This window comes from Rhyacophila brunnea, unplaced genomic scaffold, assembly GCF_057557595.1.
Source record: "Rhyacophila brunnea isolate RB1 unplaced genomic scaffold, BYU_Rbru_1.0 scaffold_14, whole genome shotgun sequence".
Classification (NCBI taxonomy): domain Eukaryota; kingdom Metazoa; phylum Arthropoda; class Insecta; order Trichoptera; family Rhyacophilidae; genus Rhyacophila; species Rhyacophila brunnea.
Genome location: NW_028232796.1, coordinates 2,650,766 through 2,677,216, shown reverse-complemented (window position 1 = coordinate 2,677,216; position 26,451 = coordinate 2,650,766). Strand labels below are relative to the sequence as shown.

The window sequence follows — 26,451 nt, the reverse complement described above, 5'->3', positions numbered from 1 at the left end:
TCTGAAGGATGTCTAAAAATATGATTATTTTAAAAAAAATCAATCATTTACGCTCAAGGTACACAATAAAAAATAACTAGATATTTTTGAAGGAGGCACTAAAGTACCTACCTATATAAAAGTATTTTTTCCTTCTATGAAAAATAACGGGTTTTTAGTTGAACGATTCCAAAATTGTCGTGTCAGAGAAATTAAGTCTTTTCTCAGATTTTGTTCTAATCGATGTCGTGCATCTACGAATCAAATGTGTTTGTGTGTGTAACTGAGTATTATTGGTATTATGTAATGATTTTGAAGTCGGGACAACAGAAAACAGAAACTTTTGAAATTCGATAAATTTGTTTTATTCAGGAAACAAAAAAATATATAACAATCAATAACGTCTTTTAATTCTACGACTATTTTATATACTGTTAGCATTTGGTAGATTTTATTTTACAGAATAAAGAATAGATTTAATGTGTATTTACAAATAATATAAATCAATTATATACAAAAAAATATAAGTCTGACATTAAAATTCAAAAAATTAAATTGTTTTTTTTTTTCAAATAAATTTGATATTGGGAGAACATACAAACAGAAATACAAGCTTTGATTAAGCACAATAAAATTGTAAATAAAAACTGAATATGAATTACAATAAATAAAATGAATGTTTTTGAAATACTCTCTCTATAAAATCATATAAAAAAATATTTGAATACATTTTGTATCCTTTTTGTTCTGTACATTTCCTAGTTATAATAACTTACATATAAAGTAATAAATATTTCGTAGGAACTAGGATTTTTTATGTTTATTTAATTATACATTAGGCTGATAATGATAATTTCGAGATTTTTCGAAGTGGTAAAATTTTAAAATATCGTATTTGATACAAAAACGATACGTTTGACAAAAGCGAGTATAATTCGACACTAATTAAATGAAAGTGTTCGCAAATCGATTCAATATTTTACATTTAGGTACAATACATTTATACATTACACAAGTACGAATATCAAGGAAATATTCAAACCACAATATTGTAACCCTTCCGCTATGATTCCGCATTGAGATTCAACTGGTTGATTTTCATTAAAATTTTCCGAAGCAACATTTGCATGTTGAATACACAGAACTTTGCCAATCAATACAGCAAAAAATGAAGCACAGATTCCGCAAACAAAATATAAAAGACTTGGCTTTTTTGCACGTATTATTTTGAATTTTGTAATTTAAACCAAAATTCTTCACTGTTGATCAGATATTTAGCACCATTTACACGATTTTTCTGATATAACGTCGAAAGGGTTACAATAATAATTAATATCACACAATGCAGCATTAAATCTATCAGGGACGGTTTGCAGGGAAAATAGAAGCAGATCTGTTTGCAGATTGAAATGAGGCATTTACCTGCGGTGAATCATACGCTACGCCCACAGTGGCTGCGGAAGCCGGCGAGGGTCGCGGTGAGAAGATAGGGTAGACAGAGGGCTGAGGCCCACACTCCCCGCGGGATGTGGAAGGAAAGGCGGAAGCTTTCCCGGCGGAGGCGGCGGCGGCAGCGCTGGACTCCGAGACCTCTCCACCTGGCTAGGACTCACCGACGCATATATATTAACCGTCGAGCGCTGGTGATGACAGGATTTCTTTAAATCCGGCATCGAAAACCTCAATTTTTGCCAGAACTGCCGATCTTCCCATACAATACACGTGTTAGTCTTTAGATACAGCCTCAGATCCGGGTCCAGATCTCTCATGGGCAGCTCGCCCATCAATATTATTATCAGTCTCCTTCTTCTCTCTTTCAGCACTTCGTGAAGTGCCGACTTAAATTCGAACCTGCACCATTCGTTGTGAATAAAGTTTTTAGATAGCACTACGATGGTCCGTTTTGAGGATTCCACCGCTTCTATGATTGTATCAGCGACATACGCGGATACATTGAAGTCTCTGTAGTGGAGACAAAGTCTGTACCCGGGATCACCAGCCTCCAAACCGGGAGCGAGCATCTGACCGACAAAAGCTTCGTCTTTGACACTGTAACTGATGTATGCGTCGAACAGCCTCTCTTTGTCTTGTTCTTCCTCGAACGCCGTAGTCTTGTAACACATTCTCAACCCGCAACGAGAGTAAATCCACACTCTCAGCTCCCGCCGGTAGTAGAAGAGTCCACACACGAGCCCCACACTTACAGCAAACACGCACACAGTTATCAGTAATAAGGGCAGATAATCGTTTATCACTTGACTCTCTACAATCGATGCGCCGCCCATAGGAAAGCTAGAACAGGTCGAGGAGTTGAAGTCCGCTAATCGAGGCCCTACGGCGTTCGTCACGTTATTGAACACGCAAGCGATCTTTTCATAGTCCATCACTTTACCTACGTTTCCGCGTAACCAGGTTCGAAACTTTCGCAAATACTGGCAATCACAAGACCAGGGATTATCGGTCAGACCTATATCTACTAAATAAGGGTTTAGCGTAAATTGCCACACTGCTAACCCGTATATTCTATTACCGTCCAAACGCAGTATTTCAAGTTGTTTTAACTCCACAAATGTTCTATTGTCAATATAATGAATTTTGTTACCCTGAAGGTATAGTTCTTTCAACCCTTCTAAAGTTGCAAGTTCGAATCCTAACAACTCTTTAATATAATTATTTTCTAAATGGAGCACTGTAAGCCGTCTCAGACCACTGAATGTATGATTGTATATAGCGGCTATGTTTGAATTGTTTGCATATAATACTTTGAGATTCTTGCGTCCAATAAACGAGTGGCTAGATAATTCGCCGAAATTGTTGCCGTCGAGGTACACTTCCGTCGCGTCCATCGGAATACTGCTCGGCATTTCAGTGTAGCCCGCCCCTGAGCACTCGACAACGTTTGCCGACCAAGATTGATCATGATAACAAGTGCAGTTAGTCGGGCACGTCATTTCGCAGTCGCAAGCATCAAAATCACAACACTGACACAGAGCAAAACAGTGGGTCTTGTACGTGCATAAAAACTGAGATGATTCAGCCTCAATCAACGGTATATAAGTTCTATCTCTGTTGTAGAGTAATTTGCAGTATATACTTTCCAAGTCCATTACTTTCGGGTGCTGTCGGAGATGGTCGAGTTTATTAATTCGTTGCAACCATTCCATGGTGCAATCGCATTGGAATGGATTTCCTCCGATATAAAATTCAGGAAGTGGTTTCTCCGGATCGACTGGAGTCAATCTCAATGCGTTTAAATCCATGCTAACAATTTGATTCGCATACAAATCAACACGAGTTAAATTAGTCTTTTTTACAAAAGTGTGTGCATCAACTTCCGTTATAAGATTATCATTCAAGAATAAAAGTTCCACACTACTCGGCACCGAGTGCGCTGCTATTTTAGTAATTTTGTTGAAACTTGCGTCTAAAGTTTGTAAACTTAATTCTGCATCGAATAAATAATAGTTTTCGAGTTGTTCTATATTATTTTTGTGCACGTCGAGCCACTGAAGTCCACGAGGAACGAGACCATAATCAAACCACGCCAATTTGTTGTCAGAGATATTTAACCACAAAAGTGAAGGTATGTTTACAAATATTCCATTAATGTCAGTTAATTCATTCGCATCCAAACGAATTGCTTGTAAATTGTGTAACATATCAAAAGCTCCGTGTTCAATGTCTTGGATTTTGTTTCTGGCAAGATTTAAAATTTGCAACGACGGGAAGTCTGAAAATACATCTTTACTTATATTTTCAATTTTATTTCCTATCAGTCTCATTCCATAGACGTTTGCCATTCCACGGAGTGCCCCTCCGTCCAACGTTGTTAGAGCATTTTCTCCCAAATCGACAGTCCTCAGTAGACGCATATCTTTTAATGCTAGTGGGATTTTAGTCAATGCATTTCCGTTCAAATTTAAATCTTGCAATGCCGAGCAATTTCTAAAAGCTTCCGGATGTATACCTTCCAATCCGTTATAGTCGATTGATAATAATGACAATACATATAGACCATTCAAAGAGTAAGCGTCCAAATATTTAATTTTATTAAATGATAATACTAGGGTGTGAAGATTATTCATAGGGGCGAAAGTGTCCGCAGCTAGCGTATCAAGCATATTATGTTGAACATTTAAAATTTGTAATGTATAAAGATCTTTGAAAATATTCGGTTCCAGTTTGGTGAGTCTGTTATATGACAAATTCAATAAGACCATTCTTATTAGACCAGTAAAGGTATTGCTATTTATCCAAGTGCTCGTTAAATGGTTCCTTGATAAGTCCAGAGCTAACAACTGATCCAAATTCGCAAATAAACCAGGTGTCAGGACACTGACAGAATTATTCTGTAGGTATATTTCCTTTATGGAGTTTTTAGAGTCTCTGAATAGTTCTGGAGGTAAGGCAACAATTTTATTATTGGACAAATCTATAATTTGTAAATTTTTCAGCCCTCCTAAAGCACTATCAGCTACCATAGATATCTCGTTGTCATGAAGATGTAACTCTCGGAGTCTCTTCAGTTCACTGAACCCGTTAGCAGGCATCAAAACGAAGTGATTAGACGAAGCGTCCAAGACTTTCACGTCCAGCGAGCAAGGCAAAGTGGCTGATGGAAGAAGCGGCGAGGGCGGCGGACTTTTGTCAGATTCTTCATTGCTGCTGATGAGAGGCTGAGGAGGAGCGGCCGTCTTCTCTCTGAATCCCAAATCGCTCACGTCCTGCAATCGATTCATCGAGACGTTGATATAAATGAGATTCGTCAACGGGCAGAAAATATTTTCAGGGAACGACCAGATGTTGTTATAGCTGAGGTCTAGCTTTTCCAGCTGCCGCACTGGCAAAAAACTATCTGCCGCCAGCTCTAGACTCATGGCAGCCCAGGCGGTGTTTTTGGTTCTCACGGTCAAAATGCGAAGATCTCGCAATCCTGTCAACACACCAGATGGCCACCGCCCCAGTTTGCAGTTGTCGATGACTAACTCTCTCAGTTTTACGAGATGCGTGAAACTCATATCGTCGAGAGAACTTTTTGACAATATAATGTCGTTACATATAACTCTGAGCGAGGTGGTATGCTCAGACGGGATGACACTAAAGTTGGTGGTGTCGAACTCGCTGTTGATAGTACGCAACTTGCAGGTGAGGGCGACGTCGGCGGATCCTTCAGGACCCGACAGTTCCCACCGGCAATCATCAGGAACCTCGTACTGGATAGGGATACTTCCCTGGTCTGTATCGTTGGAACCGTAGACGTTCATAACCACGCCGATGGACAGAGCCAAAAGGTTCAACCGAATCCTTCGACCGACTGCCATTCCAATGTATGATGAAAACATTTTGGAAGTGGATTCAGTTTCCGGAATGCAGCATCCCAATGTGAAATCACTCGATATCCTTATCTATATAGATCAATGATATCAAAACTTGAACAGTCAAACATTTTTGAAACAGTTTGTACACATTGCTGTTTTACGATTACAACTATTATCCGTCATTGTATCGTAATATAGGTAATGAACTACCGGTACAGCACCAGTGTATGCCCACCGGGATTCACCAACCGACTGGTAGGATTTGACCGGAGGCTGCCGTAATATACCCCTTCTGAATTAACCCTCACCCCCGCATCGGTACACATGAGTTCGCGCAATTATGCAGGATTAATCTCAAACCCGACAAAAAACCGTGTTTTTGCCATAAAGCACATTTTATAGTCACAATTTTCGAACTGCCAGAGTAAGGGCTGTATCTCCGCGCAGAATTATGAGGGATGTCGAAAGGGGTGTGTATCCTTAGAAAACAGTTCAAATGATTAAAACTTTTGTCATTTCCTGACAGAAACTGCACATTAGTTACAACTTAATAAAGAGTCACGTAAAATCATAAACTTCACGAATAATTTTCAAGCGATCAGTTTCTATGTGAAACAACACGAACGAGTTTTCATCTGAGATAAATTTTCAACGAACGAAAACCGGTAGGGAGAAAAATTTTGCGCACATCCTACTCAGTTCGCGACCGATCGTCAACTGTCCGTTGCCAAACGGAAACTGGCAGAAGAAGGCATAGAAAGTGGAGGGGAGGCGGACGTCCGCGAGCGTGGCCGATCGCCGCCGGACTTTGCCGAGTGCTGAACGCAGCGTAGCAAAAATACTTCCAGATATCTACGAAAGCTCGCAGGAGCAAGTCATAATAAAATACAAAGCTCGAAGATACTTTTCCCCCGACTTCGATAATAGGATTGCAGGATACAAAGGAAAGAATCTTTCAGATATATAAATTTCAAGATACTTACTTACCGGTGGGATATTATTTAAAGATCAGCGAATGGCCGAGATAGGTCGCTTGCTCATTTCTTTTGTGAATGCTAAATCGAGGGAACAATGAAATGAAATTATTGATTGAAGGAAATGTAGGTATTATTGTGTTATACATATTTAGTACATTATAACTACATATATACTACATTATAAAATACAACACAATCAAACTACATTTGAAAATAATTATGTAGTATATAAATAATCATAATTAAGTACCTACATATCTAAAAACTGCATTTAGGCATGTAAAGTTTGTGTATTGAATGAAATGAATAAACTTAATAAATTATATGTTTATATTTATTTATTTAAATAATTTATAGTAGGTACCTAACATACATGGCCATTATTAACAAAATAATGGTATTCGTTATGAGAATGTAGCTACCTACACACATAGGTAATATTGTTTACACAGCCGCTCTTTTTTCAACATTATTTATTTCATAAGTACTTATACATAGTTATTATTATAACTGTTACTTATTTTCTTGGCTATATAGTGAACGTCTTACATTTATAATTTGCAAATTTACTATATTTCAAATAAATGCATATAAATTTAAGCAATACTTCTCGAAATACGTTCACATAAATTACAAGACTTATAACCTTATCTTAAATTACTGTCCTCATCAAAATTCACAACACCCTTTTAAAATACTTTTGTAGATACTCGTACTTATTTAAATAGTTGACTTACATTAATGTACGACCATTTGGAAAAATATGATAATATTATTTTGAGCTAGTATATTAAAATACTGGATAATGGTATCATTTACATGCCACTATGGATTAATTTGAGCTATGGTTTTTTATCCAGTTGGTCCAGTTTTTTTACCCCTTAATCAGTGCTTGATAATTTCAGCAAAATATATATATTTTTTTGGTGTAGATCTTTGGACTCATTGCATTAATCTACTTTTCAATAACTTTACTAAGTACATATTATTGTCTTATGTCATTGCTTCTAAAATTTGCTTGATATGGTGTTATGTCAGCCGTCAGGTATACTATTTACTTGTGGTAATGTATAAAAAGAAGACCGTAAATGCTAAATAATTACTTTACTTTACTATAATACTTAGGATTTTTTTAAAACATTTTCACAACTGGTTTCTCAGATTTCTAGATTTTTCCAATATGGCGTATGTCGCTTGTCTTATATAGTTTCTCAATTGTTTTTATTACAACTTGTTCATCATAGTAATACCACATATTATTAATATTATTATACGCAATTTACGTGTCTAACAGCAAAAATTCTTAAACAATACCTAATAGGTATATAGAAATATATTTTAAGGTTGGAATAATTTGTATTTATATATTTATTTAAAAAAGACACATTGATTAAATAACAAATTATTAATTCAAGACGTTCACAATATGACATTTAGAATAAAACGTATACGTAAATCAACCTAGTAGAGAAAGATTATTGATATATATGTAGATATATTGATATATATGAAAATATATTGATAACCATTGGGTAAGTAAGGTAAGTTAGTATATAAGTAGATAGTAGGTAAGTAGGTAAATACATGCTAGAGTTCAATTATTTATGCCTGGCAGATGAGATCTTTTTTGCTATGTCAGCAGCTAACTATTAAGCTCCTACATGTTCAAATAAACTTTTAACAGATGTGTATTTACTTCCTCATTCACATCGAACCGATTCGAATTGCTAAATTAGTTCCGTTCGTACATTTTATCAAAACCACACGTGAGTCTATGCGAATGTATTATACTTGGATTTAACTCATAATATTTTATTTAGGCACGAATACTCGGGAAACATAAAATTATATGCGAAGAATCCACGGGATTATCAAAAGTTTGTATTCATTTCAGTGTCACGGTAATATACTTTTGAAATATGTACGCATTTAAACATAAAAGACTTTTTTCACGTTTGTTATTAATCGAATTATAGTAATCTCCGCAAAAAAACAGAATTTATTTATTGCTAATTTCCACATGGGCTTAATACCTACCCAGTTGTTAGGATATTACAATATAAAGAATACGTAAGTACCTATATGATATAACTTATCTAGTTTATAATATTATTTTTTATGAAGCGGCTCTCGTGATGCTGTGCATCCGCGAGCGCTGCGCTCGTTTCCCGATATGTTTATGTGATTTCCTCAAAGCCAGGGTGTTTGTGATTGTTCAAAATGACTGTGAATGGAAAAAATCTTATTTATTTACAATTAAGAAAATATATTAATAATATCGATCGTTGTTTTTCAGTAGGTATTTCATTAATGCTATTTTTAATGACCCGGATTTCGCTTTTCAGCATCTACATGCCATTTTTAAATAAAAATATACAACAGACATAATAATATGTAGTTACTTATTGCTTTTAATATAGCCATTAAAAGATTTTGAAAAAGCATTAATAATTATTAATTGCCACAGGCATTGGTGAAATTTAAGTATTGAAAAATTTTTACTTCAAAATACTTACTGTTCTTTTACTACCTATCAAATTAAGCCGTAGGTAATGACAAAATAAAAATATATGAATTTTTAAAAAATGTATAAAAGTAATACCTATTTATTTTATAACTTGAATGCCTAAATTTGGCCAAATTTGTTGGTAGGTAAATATTAATTATTTTTATTCTCGTATTATTTTGTAACTATGATGAAAACTTTCTAAATATAGAAAGAAAGAAAAATGATAACAAATATTTTTATTTTCAACCGTTTGAAATATTTGAATTTTAGAACAATAATTAACGGTATGGAGACAATATCAAAGTGAATTGTCATTTTACAACTTTTTTATTAGTTCGTATTCTTATTTGTCCGGTGGTTGTTTATCCAGTACACATCTTGCAATCGATTTTTATCTAACTTCCCGACTAGCTAGACATTAATTGAAACTTTTACAATATATCAGAACACGATGCCAATGCATTCTTTTAATACTTTTAAGTAGAATTGAAATAATTTTCAGTTAATTCTGTTTTGTATGAAAAGTTATTTCGGAAGAAATCCGTAATCCAATCCACTATAATTGGTTGCTAAGTGGGTGGTCCTAGCAACAAAATTATTAATATATTCGTGCGTTACTATGGACATCAAAATGACATTTCAGTATTCTATGTTTGGTTGTTTGTTTGTTTTTTTATTTACTTCATATCAAGTACAAGTTTCAGCATATTGAGCATAATAATTCAACATAAAACTTAAAAACGTTGTATATAAAAAGTTCTTTTTATTTTGTAATTATTTTAACGTAGGTATAGTAGATTAAAAATAACAACGTTTAAAATATATTTTTGTTTCAAAAAATATATAATGAAAAATAATAGTTGGTAGGTATTTGAAGCATCATACTAAATACATGCATTGAATACATTACAACAATTTACATTTTACGCCACACTGGGCGTCTAAATTTCTAGAACAATTTTATTGAACGTCGTGGGAAAGTCGAAAACAAATATTATAATTAGCTCATCTTCTCATCAGTATAGCCATTATATAATGTTAATTAAATATTCTAAAATAATAAAATTACAATACCCATGAATAATATTATTAAACGCTTAAACAATGGATTTACTGTATGCATATTTAATACGTCATTGTTGTTTCATTTTGTACACTTTGTACTTAACTGACTGTTGCAAGTTAACCATAACTATTATTTTAAAAGCGGATGCTACCGTCCGTAAAAATCTATTGTTATAAAATTGACAACATCAAAAAGCAATAAAATGTATTTAAATTGATTGGTAGATACTTACCTAACCAGAAGCCAACTTATTGTTTATGTTCCGTTTCTGCGAACTCTGTTTTCACTCATCGATTTCATCTCAACACTTTGTGATCGTGAACGCACTATAAAAGAATAGGTGATAAAAACGCTTGAAAATCTTTACTATATACGTATATAATTATAATCCATCCATGGTAGCCGAGTTGGTAGAGTGACAGTCAATAAAGCCGTAGATTCAGGCTCGATCCTGCGGCTGGTCAGTTTGCAAGTGTTTGTTCAAATGGTTGATCCAGAACAATGATTTAACGAGCTCAGTGATCGGCAAACGGTAGCTCGCGGCGGCATTTTCGGTAGCTCGCGTAGGATATTATTTATCATTTGTTTGCCTCTCAAAATTTATTATTGGACTACGAAATGAAAAACTATCCGGCTGTATTGTCGTAAATTTTCAAGTAGATGGCCCTTCATCAGAAATGGAATTGATAGAGTTTCAATGTGATTTGTCGCTTAAGAGTAGAATCTGTATGGCTGTTCGTCCCAACAGAAAAGTATCCAATTTTAGTTCGAATTGCACTCAAAATGAAGGCATTGCTTTGTTCTACCTACTTATGTGAATCAACATTTTCCACTATGAAGGTGGTTAAAAGTAAATATAGAAATAGACTCACAGATGTAAATTTTGATAATTGCATTCGGATGGGAGTGACAAGGTACTCACCGAGAATTGAAAAAAATTAAGAGGAAAGTGAATGCTATTCTTTTCACTAATTATTTTTACTTTTACTCACACTTATTTCAAGATATTTTTCATTATTTATTTATTTTAGAAATAAAAAATTAAAGTACCTACGCATTTTATGTTTTATTGGAAATTTGATGTCCTTCTTTATTTTAAGTAATATAATAATATTATGTATGGTATAATAGGACGATGATAAAAAATATAAAGGAGGAATATATATAAGTAGCTCGTCAGACAATTTCAATTTCTGAAAGTAGCTCACATCCTTATTGGGTTTGGAGACCACTGATCTAGACGAATGATTAAAAACTTATAAAAATCTGGTTTATAATATAACGAGCACAGTTATTCATTAATTTCTATTTTTTTTAAATCGTCAAAAAATTCTAGAAAATATCATATTTTTACTTTTTTATCATATTTAAAAAAAAACTTCAGTCATTGGATGTGTTAACATCGGAAATCTATAAACTGACGAAACATCCGACAGCGGAATACCTAAACTGACAAACAATAAAACATACAACCCACGTTAAACGGTAATAATATTTAAATTTAAAAATAGGAAAAGTAACTCTTTCAAAAGAATATTATAAAAATTATCCAATAAAAATGACAAGTTCGTTTTTCAGATTTTTAAGCGCCTTTATTTTATTTCGTTTATGTATACATCATTCCACAGAGTGATTCTGATAGTGAATAGAAATACCTGTATAAACTCTCTAGTAATATATCATTATTTAATGGTAAATAAAAATAAAATAATTATTTTCTTTAAAATAAGTATGCAGAATACATTTTATCAGTAAGTGGATAATGAATATATATCATAGATGCGAGTAAATGATCATAGGCTGTAATCCTTCGGTGAAAAGAGTGTACCTGAGTAGGCGATTTATCTGAGTTAGGCAGTAAGCAGTAGGTATCTGAAAGAAATCTCGATACCGAATGCTGTGTCATCATTATACATGACACGACAAAGCAAAACAGATCGAAGCTTGGAGTAGGATAAGGTGGATTATTCAGCAAGTGAAATCAAAATGTTTTAGAGAACAGATTTCAAATCTATTATCAAATACAAATGTTTCAAATAATTGTCAGATAATTGGGTGAAATATAAATATTTATTTATTTAATATTGAAAACACGTAAGATTTTATGAATGTTTGATGCTTTATTATAGAAATAACATATATAATTTACAAGAACGTCACTAATAAATACGTGGCTCTCAGACATATATAATTACAATTTAGTTAATAATCTCTTTACCTTTTTGAAGTAGGTACTTACATCAGTTGAAACGTAAAAAATATAAGAAATAATTCGCTTGAATCATAGACGGGTCGATAGTTTTGAAGCCAAAGCACTCATCCCGAAAGTGAAAGATGTGAGTTTGATTCCTGCTAGGTCCAACTGTTTTCTAATACATATGTATGTTTCTGAGGTTTTTCATAATTATGTTGTTTCTATACTTATAAATGTTAGAGTTTTTTTTTGTTCAATTATTGAATTTACGCATACGATTATTTAGATATGTTATAATTATAATATCTTATTAGGATAAAAAAATAGTACAGTACAAAAATACATAATTTGGATAACCTCATTAGTTAGGCAACATTTGACTTAACTCTATATTCGTCACATTACCGATCAAGCTACCGGTACAAAGACTGCCCGTACATAAATTATTTCGTACGGAAAATAAGCTTAAGGGGGAGGCACGCCAGCAGAGAACCTAGCGGAAAAATACGAAGCTTGCAATTTGAGATTTTTTTTTGATAATTTACAATTTCAACTGTACTAATTAATAAATATGTATCTGAAAACATTAAAAAGATTTTTATTTATTTTTTAATTTAAAGATAAACTGGCAATTGTAAAAAAATATAATAAAATGTGAATTCGTTGCATGGTCAAATCTTATTATTACATTATATTTTATGGCCATATTTATTATTAAAATTTAGTTTATTAAGTGTTTGATTTTCTGTCGTTTAGATTTATGACTAATTCATCGTTTTAATATTTTTTATATATATTTTAAAAAACATCGATTTTTATAAAAATATAAATGTGTATAACTTGAAATCCTACTATGTATGTACTAGAAATATATACTGTGTATATGATATTTTAATCAATTTTTCTACAAATCCTCACAATTCTCACGATGTGCGTGTATGTACGATACAGATACATATTAAAGTACACTCGTATTTTATTAATTTAATTAAATCCCAAATAATCGATATGAGGCACATTTTTATTTCTATCCTGATATTATATAGGTTTCGGATATAGCAGGGAACTGCGTATATTTTTTAATTTGTGGGCAACGAGTAAACATGTTTTGTTCTTCTGTCAAGTGACAGAAGCCTGTAGGTAGGCGGCACGTCACACATCAGTCACGTGACATCAGGGGTGACTCGAAAAACGCCCCCCACCCACCCACGTGTGAGCGCACCCGAGGGCGGATATTTGAATGTCGAATTAACAATAAAGCGCCCTCGTGATCAAGCAGCTGGAACACTCCACTGGGGCACTCGAGATGTAAAGTCAAAAGAACTGTGACGTCACAAATTTAATGTGTGTAGACAGGAAAAACTGTGCAATTTTTTCTATTGTAAATGAGTCAGGGCTAAACTCAAAGGAACATTTCATTATTATGATATTATGTAACTATAATTATATATTTAAAAAAATTGGAAAACACATATTGTCAGTGTCCGGAAAATTGTAGGTACATAATATTTTTATTAAAAATGCATTTTGTTATTTAAAAATAATGGATAAAAAAGAACCTTCTATTTTTAATGCTTATGTTTTCATTTATTTTTCCCTTGAAAGTACAGAAAAAAATATTAAACTCGAAAGGGAACCACACTGATTACAGGTCAAAAAGATTGTGAAACACAAACTTAAATTATAGAATTGGTGGATTTCCTCTCGATATAAATTATGAAGGATTCAAACTCATTTCATATGCCGGAAGCCCAAGGATGTGTATCAATGAACTTGGCTGCGTGACATGGGCAATCGGCATACATTATACATAAGTGCCTACTATATGTTTTTATTTATAACCGGCCATACACCTTCGAAAGAATATTATCATTTTTTTGATTAAAAGCACACTTTATATTATATTAAAAATAGAAGGTTCTTTTTTATCCATTATTTTTAAATAACAAAATGCATTTTTAATAAAATTATTTTTTTTACGAATTTCATTTAAATTTAAAATATGCCTATTCATTTTAAAAAGAAAGTTAAAAATACGTGTATTTTATTTAGTGTGATACTTGTAAATGACTAAAAACAGTTTTAAAATCTGATTGAACTGTCGTCAGTGCCTATATTCACGTCATCAAAACGGCTAATTACACCCAAACTTAAAAAAAAATATCTAAATAAAAATGCTTCAGGACCAGTTTTCGCACCATTAAATTATATCTATTTATTCATGACAAATATTTTACGTATTGTGCAATAGCTAGGCATATTGCTTCGCTATTTTATTTGACTTAACAAACTGGTATCAATAAAATTTTAATGTGTATCCTATACTTTTTTCATTTCAACTCTATTTAAAAAAAATGGATTGGACTTAAAGATAACCATCTTTGTGAATGTGGTTACAAAGTACCTACATATTAGGATATTTCAATTTGTTTTTTCAAGTTTCCTTATCCCGTCACCCGTGTCTTTTATATAAAAATAAATAATTTTCGCTACTTGACGTAGGTATTAATCAAAATAGCGAAATATAATTTTGATGAAATTGTAATTATATATCATTTAAACGAATCCGTACTAGTCAGTATAATATAATAATTATAACTACAAAGCATTGCAAATAATTAAGTAATAGTTAAACTTGGGTAGGTACCTGAAAAGTTCCAGAATTATATGTCAAAACTCATACACTCCACTCTACACTTATTACATAACATATTTTGTTATATCTACAATCACTTACTATTATTTATAATAGGGTTTCCCAAACTATGTAGGTCTTCCGCGACAATTTGGAAAGGTTTTATACACTTTTGCAATATTTTCTGAAAACTAGTAAGGGGGCCTGCCAAAGATCCTAGCCTGAGGGCCCGCTTCAGGATGTGGGGGCATGATTGTTTTACTTCCGTTTTCTACTACCTATTTATCCGAAGCGGGATTTTCTATTTATGCTGCAACGAAGTCAAAGTGCAGGAACAGGCTGGACGCCACATCAGTTATTAAAATGCAACTTACCAATATTGTGCCTTATCTCTATATATATAAAAATCTCGTGTCACGATGTTTGTGGTCGAACTCCTCCGAAATGGCTCGACCGATTTTTATGAATTTTTTTATGTATATTTTTTAGGTATGAGAATAGGTCAACAAGTAGGTATATTTCATACCGATAGGTGATTAGGGTATCTCTATCCAGAAAATTTTTCTTTAATTTTTTCACAATTTTTTTTTGTATTTTTTTTATTATTTGGCATAAAAAATACCTATAACCCCACATTTTCACCCTCCTACCCCCACCCTCCCATTTTTTAATCGCGATTTTATTATTTTTCTATGAACAAAAATTTAACCGTCGTTCGTATTTCAAACAGAACGAAATTGTTTATGTTGTTGAATGACAGATAGCGCTACGTCCGAGAAGAATTCAAGAGAAGCGTCGCGTCATTTTGACATTTCATTCGGCATATCACAACGCAGTGCGTGCAAAATTTTGTACGATTTATTTTAATTTATCTATTTTTATGTGCGTGTGTTTCAGTGCACAATGCCAGCAAGACGCAAGGGGGGCCATTTGGGCCGTCGAACGAATAAAGCAACAAACATGCGAAATAGTAGAGCAGAAAAAACAGACGAACAAATCCAACAAGATAACAAAAACGTGCGTGTAAGCATGTCGCAATTGCGTGCATCTCAATCACAAGAGGTACGAGCTGAACGAAATCAACAACGACAATTGGAACGGAGCCAAGCGCGCCGGTTCGTAGTTAACACACGCAGAGCAAATGACCGACAACGGCACCAAGTACATCGAACATTTACATCCGCTTCGTTCCTTCGTCTCGCATTCGAGTACGAGCCAGATATTGAATATTCCGCTCATCAAAAAGTGCTGATTGGTGCTATGGACAAAGAATGTCCCCATTGTCATGCGCTCAAATTCAAACATGAGTCAGCCGGGATGTGTTGCGCATCAGGAAAAGTGCAACTACCAGAAATTGAGATACCCCCAGAACCATTGAACGGCTTGCTCATCGGCACGGTTCCAGATGCAAACCTGTTCCTAAAGTCCATTCGCACATTCAATTCATGCTTCCAAATGACTTCGTCCGGAGCAACAGAAATAGTTCACAATACTGCGGCAAATGGTCAACAATTCCATTCAACGTTCAAAATCAAAGGTCAAGTATACCACAAATTAGGCTCATTGCTGCCAATGCCAAACGAACCACATACATTTTTACAAATCTACTTCATGGGCGCGGCGGTGAGGACATAAATCATGTGGATGCACGTTGCGGCTACAATAGCCTCAATTCGCCTAATGCCAGGCGCATCGTCGGCGAACTGGACGCCCTGTTGAATGAGCACAATGAATTATTGAAATTCTTCAAAGCACACATGCACGAATTGCAAAGTGACAATCACGCTATTGTCATCAATCCTGATAAAACACCAGCTGGAGAGCACGTACGTCGATTCAATGCGCCTGTTGTTGACGACATTGCTGGAATCATGGTTGGCGACCGCACATCGACGCGAGAAATCGTGATTCGAAGAAGAAACAATAATCTGGAGTTCATCGCTGACACACACCGTTCATACAACCAAAATATTCACTAGAAATAATTTATATGGCATAACAACGTTTGCCGGGTCAGCTAGTTTATTCATATGTTTATGTTTATATTATATTATAAATAGTTGTATATTTAAAAATATGTAATTACTAAATAAATAACGTGTTTTAATAACATTTTTTTTTTAAATTTTAACTAGTAGGAATCAATCTAAAAAATAAGCTAAGTGTTCCGTTAAAATTTCCGGGTGTGCGAAGTGTTTCATTGCAGAAAAGGTTTGGAAAACCTTGATTTATAGCATCGATCGAAGATAGTTTATTGAATTTCATAGTTTATACGATAGGATTAATAATATGTCTTTTCAGCACTTCAAAATCCAAAATAAATAATCATGCTAACCAATTCCATAAGCGCTTATACAACTAACCATAAATACACTCAGTAAAAGTTATCTGTCACCAGCACCTTTATAGAAAAATTTCTTAGATTTTAATTTCTAACACAAAAATTTCGAAAATGTCCGGTTTTTTTAGAAACCCAATCCCTAATGGAACTGTCAAAAAATTCTCCGTGTCCACCCGAATTCCGGAATGGTGTAGGTCATAGCTTGGGAGGGCTGACAGAGCTCTAGCCGGGGGGCCCGGCGTGTCGGGTTGACCAGATAAGTGAGATAAACACACATCATAAATTAGTTTTAATAGTAAAAAAAGTTGCCTGCGGCGCTATTATACTTCATAGCCATGAACATTTTCATTACTTATATAATTGTGCAATATATTTTTTGATTATTATGTGTCGATACTCGACAGCTCCATTATTAAAGTAGATGTATTAAAAATCGCCAATAATTCACTGTATAAGTACCCTTAATTTGAACTAAAACACAAATTGGAAAACGTTAATTTAGTGTTTCATACTGCCTTTAATCTTATCGGTAGGTAGGGGGGCCGCCAAATATCCTAGCCTGAGAGCCCGTTTCAGGATGTGGGGACCATGGTGTAGGTACACCGAGTGCAATAGACAAAAGACAGATAAATGAGAAATCAGGCTGTAAAGAAGAAAAAGAGCCTATGGGACTAATTTACATTCTCCTCCTTGCCCCCCCCCCCCCAATATTAAATCCTGGGTGCGCCACTGGTCGATATACTAGAGAAAGAAAAACAATCCAAATAGGTGCCTACAATAATAAAAAAGGACTCCAAAATATGACTAATGAATATTATATTAAAGTACTATAAAAAATTAGTTGTTTTATAGATTCGCTTCTGGAAATGAGTCACCTTCAATTGTCGTGAAAATGAATACATACCTACTGAGATCCAGCTTTTCACGGGAATTGGGGGCTCGAATAAAGAAATCAACTCGAATGAAGAGATGGTGGCAAATTGCTTTCTATATTATGAATCATTCCCACTGAATGGCTGAATTCGCCGACGACATATCTATGCCTTGGGCCGTGGGGCGTAGACGCTTGTGACTTAGCATAAATTCTAGAATTGGAAAATCAACCCTTTATTTGAAAAGAAAGAAATCATACGTCTAAAGAAACAAAATCTTGATTTATTTTCTACAATGTGCTAGTATAAAATAGAAAATAATTTATAAATACAAATCTTATTATATTATTTTAATACTAGATTTTTATCATTTACTTTATTTATTATAATTATTTATTATTATATACTGTATTTAAGAAGAGATATAAATAAAAATCCGCTGGTGTGACCCATTCAGTTAAACGTAAATACTAATTATTTAAAATTCTAAAGGAGACACTTGAATCCGTATTATCAAACCATATTTTTTGAAAGGCACGCAGTGGAAAAGTGAATTAACACTACAGTAGGTACGTACACCTACGGTGGCCGCATGGCTTAAGCGTTGGAATATCACGCCGTGGGTCTCAGGTTCGAATCCTGGGTTTGGCAAGTACACATATTGTTTTTCAATTTGTGTGTGAGTCGGGTATGGACCTAATAGGTTGAGAAAGTGGCTGACATCCATTTCTCGTAAAAAACAAAATCTGTTAATACAAACCTCTACTCTCTGGAGACCCATATGATCCTATTAGGATCGGACATGGTCGAAAAAAAAGGTACATTCCATCACCACGATCGATCCTTAGAGCAACATATATCCAAAGAATGGAGGTTGTATTAACAAATTTTAATTAATATACAAATATTATTTTGTAATATCATACTTTTTCTTCTTCCAATAGCATTACAGATTTTCTCGAGTTCTGGCCTCCTCAATCCATATTCTCCATTTTCCGATAGGCCCCCATAGACGGACAGTTCTCGTAGCAGTTTGAACATGGCACAGACAATAACTGTTCAATAACTGTACGTTAGTGGCCACACCACAGATCAGTTTAACTACCCCATTTAAATCTGTCGAACTGTCAACAGACGTGCCCATATACGTACAGTTATTGTCTGTGGCAGAGCAAGTGTCAAAAACTATGGCGGTTAGGTTCGCGGAGATATTACACAGGGGTATTGTTTCAATTAGTTTTAGGTAGGGTATACTTGAACGATGATACACGAATAATTTTACTTTGAATTTATTATGGTTATAATTGTTTTTATTAGAAACAAATTGACATAAAATACACACCTATGACGTTGGTAAAATAAATCATGATTTCGCTAGTGGATAATGAAAGGAGTTTTACCTACCAATAAAACTCTTATTATTCATGTTGACTTTGAAGTCCTTGAGATAGGGTTTGCTCTTTCTTCTTCGCGTGAGGATATATTCTACTAATTTATTTTCCCTTTTCTTGTCGTTGGTCGTTCCTGTTTTTATTTACTGGTCATACCCGCGCGTAAATTTTTTATGTATGTAATTTGGGATTCTTTTGTCTTCATTGTGATATGACTCAAGGAACCAGGTAGAAGTTACCTGGACTTCAAAGTCAACATGAATAATAAGAGTTTTATTGGTAGGTAAAACTCCTTTCATTATTCGAATTTGACTTTGAAGTCCTTGAGATATCTGTTTGTTATCACCTGGTGTTGGGTATGCCAAATTCCTGTATGTGACAATGATTCATTGACGAGGTAAAAGACCATCGTGACTTTCCATGTATATGGTTGAATAGAGAAGTTAATGGGTTCTTTTCCCCTTCTGATGGTGGTGTATCCATCGTTCTCTGGTAGTTGTCGTGAAATGTTGACTCACTACGCCAGATACGTCTCTTTAAGATTATCATTGGGTATATGTACAGTTTAAGGAAGTCACCACTGAGCGGACACTGCCTGGTGGTTCTTGTACCCCTGCTTCCAACAGTACTGACCTTATCCAATTCCCTATAACTGTCCTGGTGGTCCTCTTGAAGATATAAATAATTCCGAAATATCCCTACCTTCCCCTCTCCTAGGGTTTGACATGCAGACGAGTTTCCGTAACCAGAATAATACTGGGTCGATGTTTTGACACGTGGAAGCGCTTAGCTTCCATTCCGATTGACGATGCTTGGCGGTATTTGTATTTGCGCCAAACATTGGCCATACAATTATGTAGTCACGTTTTTCCACCAATCCATTGTCTACTATTACTGAGTAGTGTGAGGCAATGAACCCTTCGTCCCGATGCGAGAAGTAGCCGAGTAGGTAGCTGTCCTGCGAGAGGTTTCGAATAGGTTGTACTCCACCGGTGTTGTTTTCCTAAGATGATCTACCACTCGTCCTGGATCCCAAACCGGTGGTTTGACGGGTTTCGTTTTATGTACCGAAATTGCCTGTAACATATTGTGTTGTACTACCAAGTTGATGCTGATATCTACAATGATAATCGGTTTGCAAAAAGTGGTTATGGCTGACTTATGCACCAGGATGGTGTTGTACGACAAACCCTCTTTGTTGTACATGTTGCCTAGGTATCTGGCCAACTCCATTCGTTGAGGGCTATTATGATCCATTAGGTTCTTGTTACCCATGTCATTGTCTTCCATTTGTTCCAAGCTGGTTTGTAAGTTTTTAGAGTCGAAGGCCGCCATCTGAAAGTAAGGAGTGCCCTTTCTTCCACCGTTCAATTTGATGTTATTTCCACCCCACCCGAAATTAGCCATAGTTAAAGGAACAGGTCCTGGGTCCTTGGAGGTGGACGGTTGGTCTCCATACCTACTAGTGTCGTATGTAGGTGCGGCATTGTATAAGGAGGTACTATCGCCCTTTTTCGTAAGTCCACTCCCCAAAAGCATTATTTTCAGCTCGGTGCCACTAGTAAGTACTTCCCTTTTTCTGAGTTCAGGTGCACTAGGACTCGTGAAATTAAGTTTGGTGGGGGAAATATCCACGCCAATCTGAAGTCCTACACTCGGCTGAAGGCGTCGTGAAACAGCGCGCCACTGTCTGTAACGTCTCGTGACACATACCTTGCAATGACATGTGCTGTTTCGCTTGCGAATAAATCCACCTCGGGAACAGAAACAGGGGGGTGGTTGCGGTGTTGATGAGGTGCCATTCGGTAATGAGTTGTCTGCGGGAGAGATGATCTGCCACGCAGTTGTGTATAATGTAGTAAACATGATGTTGGTTAGACTGGTAAATACTAGTATCTGTCGGCATAGGTTTAGGAGGGTGACAGATTTTGTGCCGCCCTCGTTGTTGATGTATGGCACCACTGTTTTGTTGTCTGTCTGCAGAAGCAGATCTGATCCTATGATTGATTGTACCTGAGATTGAATTGCAAACATTTCCTTCCTGTTGGAATGCCATGCCATGGTAACTGGTCTTGTTCCCACGTACCTGATAGGTGGTGTTCATTCAGTTGGGCTCCCTAGCCTGTGTCAGCTGCGTCTGTCATCAGGAAGTGATTGATGTGTGTCAACTCTGAGGAGCCTATCACCTGGAGCCTATCACCTGGAGCCACCACATGATGTCCTGTTAGGCCTGTGGTGGGATTGTCGTCTATTGGCGAGAATGGGACCTCGACAATATTAATGACTGGAGCTTTGTAGCCGTCGGTAATGCAACCTTCCTCGTGGAGGTAGGATGCGAAGTTAAGTCGCCCCAGAAAGGATTGAACATGTGTCTGCCTGAGGGACCAACTGCCTTTTTGTACCTGCGTTGTGTCAAATCTGAGGATCCTTTCGCCTAGGGCCACCACATGATGTCCTGTTGGGCCTGTAGTGGGATTGTCATCAATTAGCGAGGATGGGACCTCGGCCATATTGATGACTGGAGCGTTGTAGCCGTCGGCAATACAACCTTCCTCGTGGAGGTAGGATGTGAAGTTGAGTCGCCCCAGAAGGGATTGGATATTTGCCTGGCTGAGGGACCAACTGCCTATTTGTACCTGCGTTATGTCAACTCTGAGGATCCCTTCGCCTAGAGCCACCACGTGATGTCCCGTTGGGCCTGTGGTGGGATTGTCATCAATTGGCGAGGATGGGACCTCGGCCATATTGATGACTGGAGCGTTGTAGCCGTCGGCAATGCAACCTTCCTCGTGGAGGTAGGATGTGAAGTTGAGTCGCCCCAGAAGGGATTGGATATGTGCCTGTCTGAGGGACCAACTGCCTTTTTGTACCTGCATTAGCAGATGGTGACGGAGTGCTACACAATTCTCCGGCGACAGGAACCTCCGCTTGGTGTGTGTGTCCTACGTGATGTCCAGGGACCCTCATTGTTGGCTTGGGTTCAGACAGGATCATTTAATATTTATTAACCACCCTAAAGACTGTAGGAAGGTTATCCTGTATTCCACCTGAACCGAGACTGATTCTCGTATTGGTTGGCTACTAAGAAGTCGTCTAGGTAAGTGAATATTCTCAGCCATTCTTTCGTAGGCGTTCGGCGACCCAATTGGTCAGGGATGCCAACATAATCGGAGCGGTTGGCAGCACGAACGGGAGTCACGTGAATTGTATGAGCTCCCCTTGGTAGGCTAGTCGAACAAATCGACGATGTTGAGAAGCCATTGGTACCTGGAGGGACGCCTGGCTTAGATCTATTATTACTAGCCAGTCTTCTGTTTGTAAGACGGCTGCAACCTCGTAATGGTGAATTAGTTTGAATGGCTTTGGCTGTAGGAACGCATTCAAACGCTTTCGGTTGAAAACAGGGCATAGAGCCCCGTCTTTTTTCTTGATCAGAAACAGGGTTGAGAGAAAAACTGGGGGTTTGACCCGCTTCTTCTAGAACCCCTGAGTTCTTTAAGTCCTCGATCTCGAGAGTGACCTCTGCTGATTGTTGCGTTTTAAAATCTTTCCGTAAAAGTAAAGAAGGACTTACCAATAGTGGTATCCGCACAAAAGGTATGCGGGCTACGGCTATTATTTTTTACCAATGTTGGGGGGGGAGGGTACACTACGCCATCCAGACTCCCCGAAAGTCTCTTAGGCGGTCCCCAATGTTGTTGGTCGTCCAGATGCGGTCACCTTCGCTTAGAGTACGGATCCCTGGTGGAGCCCGTACTTCCGATGGAGAACTCCTTTCCCACAGGACGTCGCCCCTTGGGAGTACCCCGGCCATAATTTGAGTTCGAGGGCCTTCCGGGACTTTAAGCTCGGAGGAATCCTTGATAGTGTCTCCCGAGTGAAGGTATCCTTCCGGTAAGGATCTGAGTCATGTTCTCGCAAATTTTATTATGTGTTATCCCCAAAACCCCCTTCGATTTTTTGGTACAGGCTCATCGCTGTTATGATTTTTTGACGATTGGTTGCCCAATCCACTAACCCTTGCATACCCTTTCAGAAGCTGTCCCGATGGGAAAACATCGCATTCTGGAGGGCCGCGATGGTCCTCTTCGTCAGATGGTTAGCTGATGACGAGTGGTCGCACCGACGCAACTTGTCATTTAGACCTTACTCTACGACCTTAGGGGCAAGAATTGTTTGCGTTGTGCCACTCCTTGCTGGTCCCCCTGCTGAAATAAGGTACGTAACGAGGATACCTCAAACATTAGCATCTTAATCGACGCTCGTACGTTGAACTTTTCCTCCTGTAGCAGTTCTGCTTCGCGTCTGTTGTCCATGCTTTCAGAATATCCTCCTCACGGTAATTCAGATGTTGCGCCATAATCACTGATCACTTAACGTTCACTTAACTATCACTTAACGTGCGTCCAAGATATTTTTTTTTGATAATTAGAAACGTCAAATCATAGGCTACATCTGAAACTGTCAAAAGGCAAATCCATAATGAAGACAAAAGAATCCCAAATTACATACATAAAAAATTTACGCGCGGGTATGACCAGTAAATAAAAACAGGAACGACCAACGACAAGAAAAGGGAAAATAAATTAGTAGAATATATCCTCACGCGAAGAAGAAAGAGCAAACCCTATCTCAAGGACTTCAAAGTCAAATTCGAATAATATAAAATATAATCTTTTCTTTTGAATAAATTATTCCCTTTAATGGATAGTATTAATTAAGTAAGAAAATGGTAATATTTATAAAGGTATTGATTTTATATACAATAAATTTAAACATGCCACAAAATTATATTTACATCAATCATCAGTATTATATAATTACTATGATATTATTAAAATATATAGGTACTTAAATTTTATTTAGATTTAGCGACATTGTCATTCACAATTAGGTATATTAATTTATGTTGTGAACGTCTTAAACTAATAATTTTTAATATTCACTACATACAATAAATAAAATTTGAGTACTGAGTTATTAGTCTATATTTTCACAATAACTTAATATTTATAATGCTCTCTAAAATTTTTACATTTATATTATATTGTAATAGAAAACGGTAATATTTATAAAGGTATTGATTTTATATACCTACAATAAATTTAAACATGCCACAAAATTATATTTACATCAATTATCAGTATAATAATTAATTACTATGATATTATTAAAATATATACTTAAATTTTATTTAGATTTACCGAGATTGTCATTCACAATTAGGTATATTAATTTATGTTGTGAACGTCTTAAATTAATAAGTTTTAATATTCACTACATACAATAAACAAAATTTGAGTACTGAGTTATTAGTCTATATTTTCACAATAACTTTCATTTTAACATTTATATTATATTGTATAAAATAATATGTTTACATAAATAACTATTACTTTGTTTTACTCTCGTAAAAATAAATAAAATATAATATTTGCGATCTCCGCGTACATAATATTATTACATTTTTAATGTATTATAAAATATATTATAAAATGCAATAACAAGCAACACCGGCCGAAGTTGTATCGCGCGGTATATTCTACTTTACGTTACCAACATCTAACGTCACCCGAAAACTTTCGGCTAGTTGAAATTCCAACAGTTTTACAAAAACACGGGAGTAGGGGGTCGCTGGCAGTTTGAACATGGCAAACATCTGAAAGGTCGAAAAGTGTCCGTCTATGGGCGCAGCAGATTATCTACCAAAGATAACTGTATAGTTATTAACTGGCATGTTCAACCTGTTACGAGAACTGTCCGTCTGTGGCCGGCAATTGTCTATCTATAGTTTACTCAGTGTGCTTCCATGTACTTCTATTTTTACTATTTACTCATATTACCCTGTATTTTTATTTCAATATTGTTAAAACTTTTTTATGTCATGTCGTGAACGATTCGAATTTATACCTAATCTGCCATGTTCATTATAGGTAAAATAAACAATTTGAATTAGTATAGTAGTTTTTGGAATAAGCTTGTGAATGTTAACAGTCAACTATTGTCCAGAAATGAACATAATATATATCGCACATCTATAACCTTTGATACTGACAGAGTGAAGGAACAAACCAATAATTATTATGTAGGTATCATGTATGACATAATATGATGATGAAGAATTATTTAAAAATGTTAGCCAATTTTATTAAAAGATCATAATATTAATACATATTACTATGAATTCGAGAGGACCAATTTAAAAATATTACCTTAGAAACATGTTATTTTCATGACACGTTTCTAAAAACTTGATATTATTTTATGCATCAATTTTCAGTGTGGTTAAAATAATACATACTTATATTCTTCTTATTGTGGGATCCCCTAGCGGAGGTCGGCCGCCATCAAAGCGATCCTAACTTTGTCGTCTGCTACCCGGAACAGTTTGATGGAGCTGCACTCGTACCAATCACGGAGGATCCTAAGCCACGAAATGCGGCGCCGTCCTCTGCTACGCTTTCCATTGATCTTTCCTTTAATGACATGTTGGGGAATGCTGTATTTTTGTCCTCTCATACTGTGGCCGAGGTATTGTAGTTTCCTGGTTTTGATACTACGTAGAACTTCTCGGTCCTTCCCCATTCGATTGAGAACTTCAACATTTGTCACCCGGTCAGTCCAAGGAATTTTGAGGATGCGTCTATACAGCCACATCTCGAAAGCTTCAAGTCTCCGTGACATCTCTTGGTTTAGCGTCCATACTTCCATACCATAGAAAAGAATTGAGAGCACATAACAACGTACCATACGCAGTCTCAGACCTAGGTTAAGATCTCGATTGCTAAGGAGGCGTATCATTTTGAGAAAGGCGCTCCTTGCGATCTCAATTCTAATTTTTATTTCCTGAGACTGGTCCCATACTTATATGCAGACACATATGAATAGAATTATTATATAAGTAATATGTATATGACAATGTGAACATGTATGATACCTACCTAGATATAAATGTAGGATTGATTGATTTTGTCTTTGCTATAAAAGTGTGTAGGCTTGTAGCTATCCATGGGTAACACATGCGTGCAACTTGATGACATGGGGGCTCGAATACCGCTGTGTAGGCAAATCATAGTCATACTCATAAGAGATGATTACATACTCACCCTCGTTTTAAATTACGACAATCGTGAGGAATTTCGGTCTCGCTAATAATACATCATAGGTGT

At 35.9% G+C, this 26,451-nt stretch overlaps 1 protein-coding gene across 1 annotated transcript; it reads right to left on the bottom strand.

Annotated features, from left to right (window-relative positions):
- Positions 1–337: 337 nt before the first annotated feature.
- Toll-6 (Toll-like receptor 6) lies at positions 338–5,993 on the bottom strand. The gene has a single exon (XM_085941811.1). The coding sequence runs from the start codon at positions 5,319–5,321 to the stop codon at positions 1,419–1,421; it is 3,903 nt and encodes a 1,300-aa protein (XP_085797937.1). The 5' UTR covers positions 5,322–5,993; the 3' UTR covers positions 338–1,418.
- Between the last annotated feature and the right edge of the window lie 20,458 nt (positions 5,994–26,451).

Excerpts from the sequence above, each read along its gene's own strand:
- Toll-6 (XM_085941811.1), bottom strand. The coding sequence starts at position 5,321 with ATGTTTTCATCATACATTGGAATGGCAGTCGGTCGAAGGATTCGGTTG.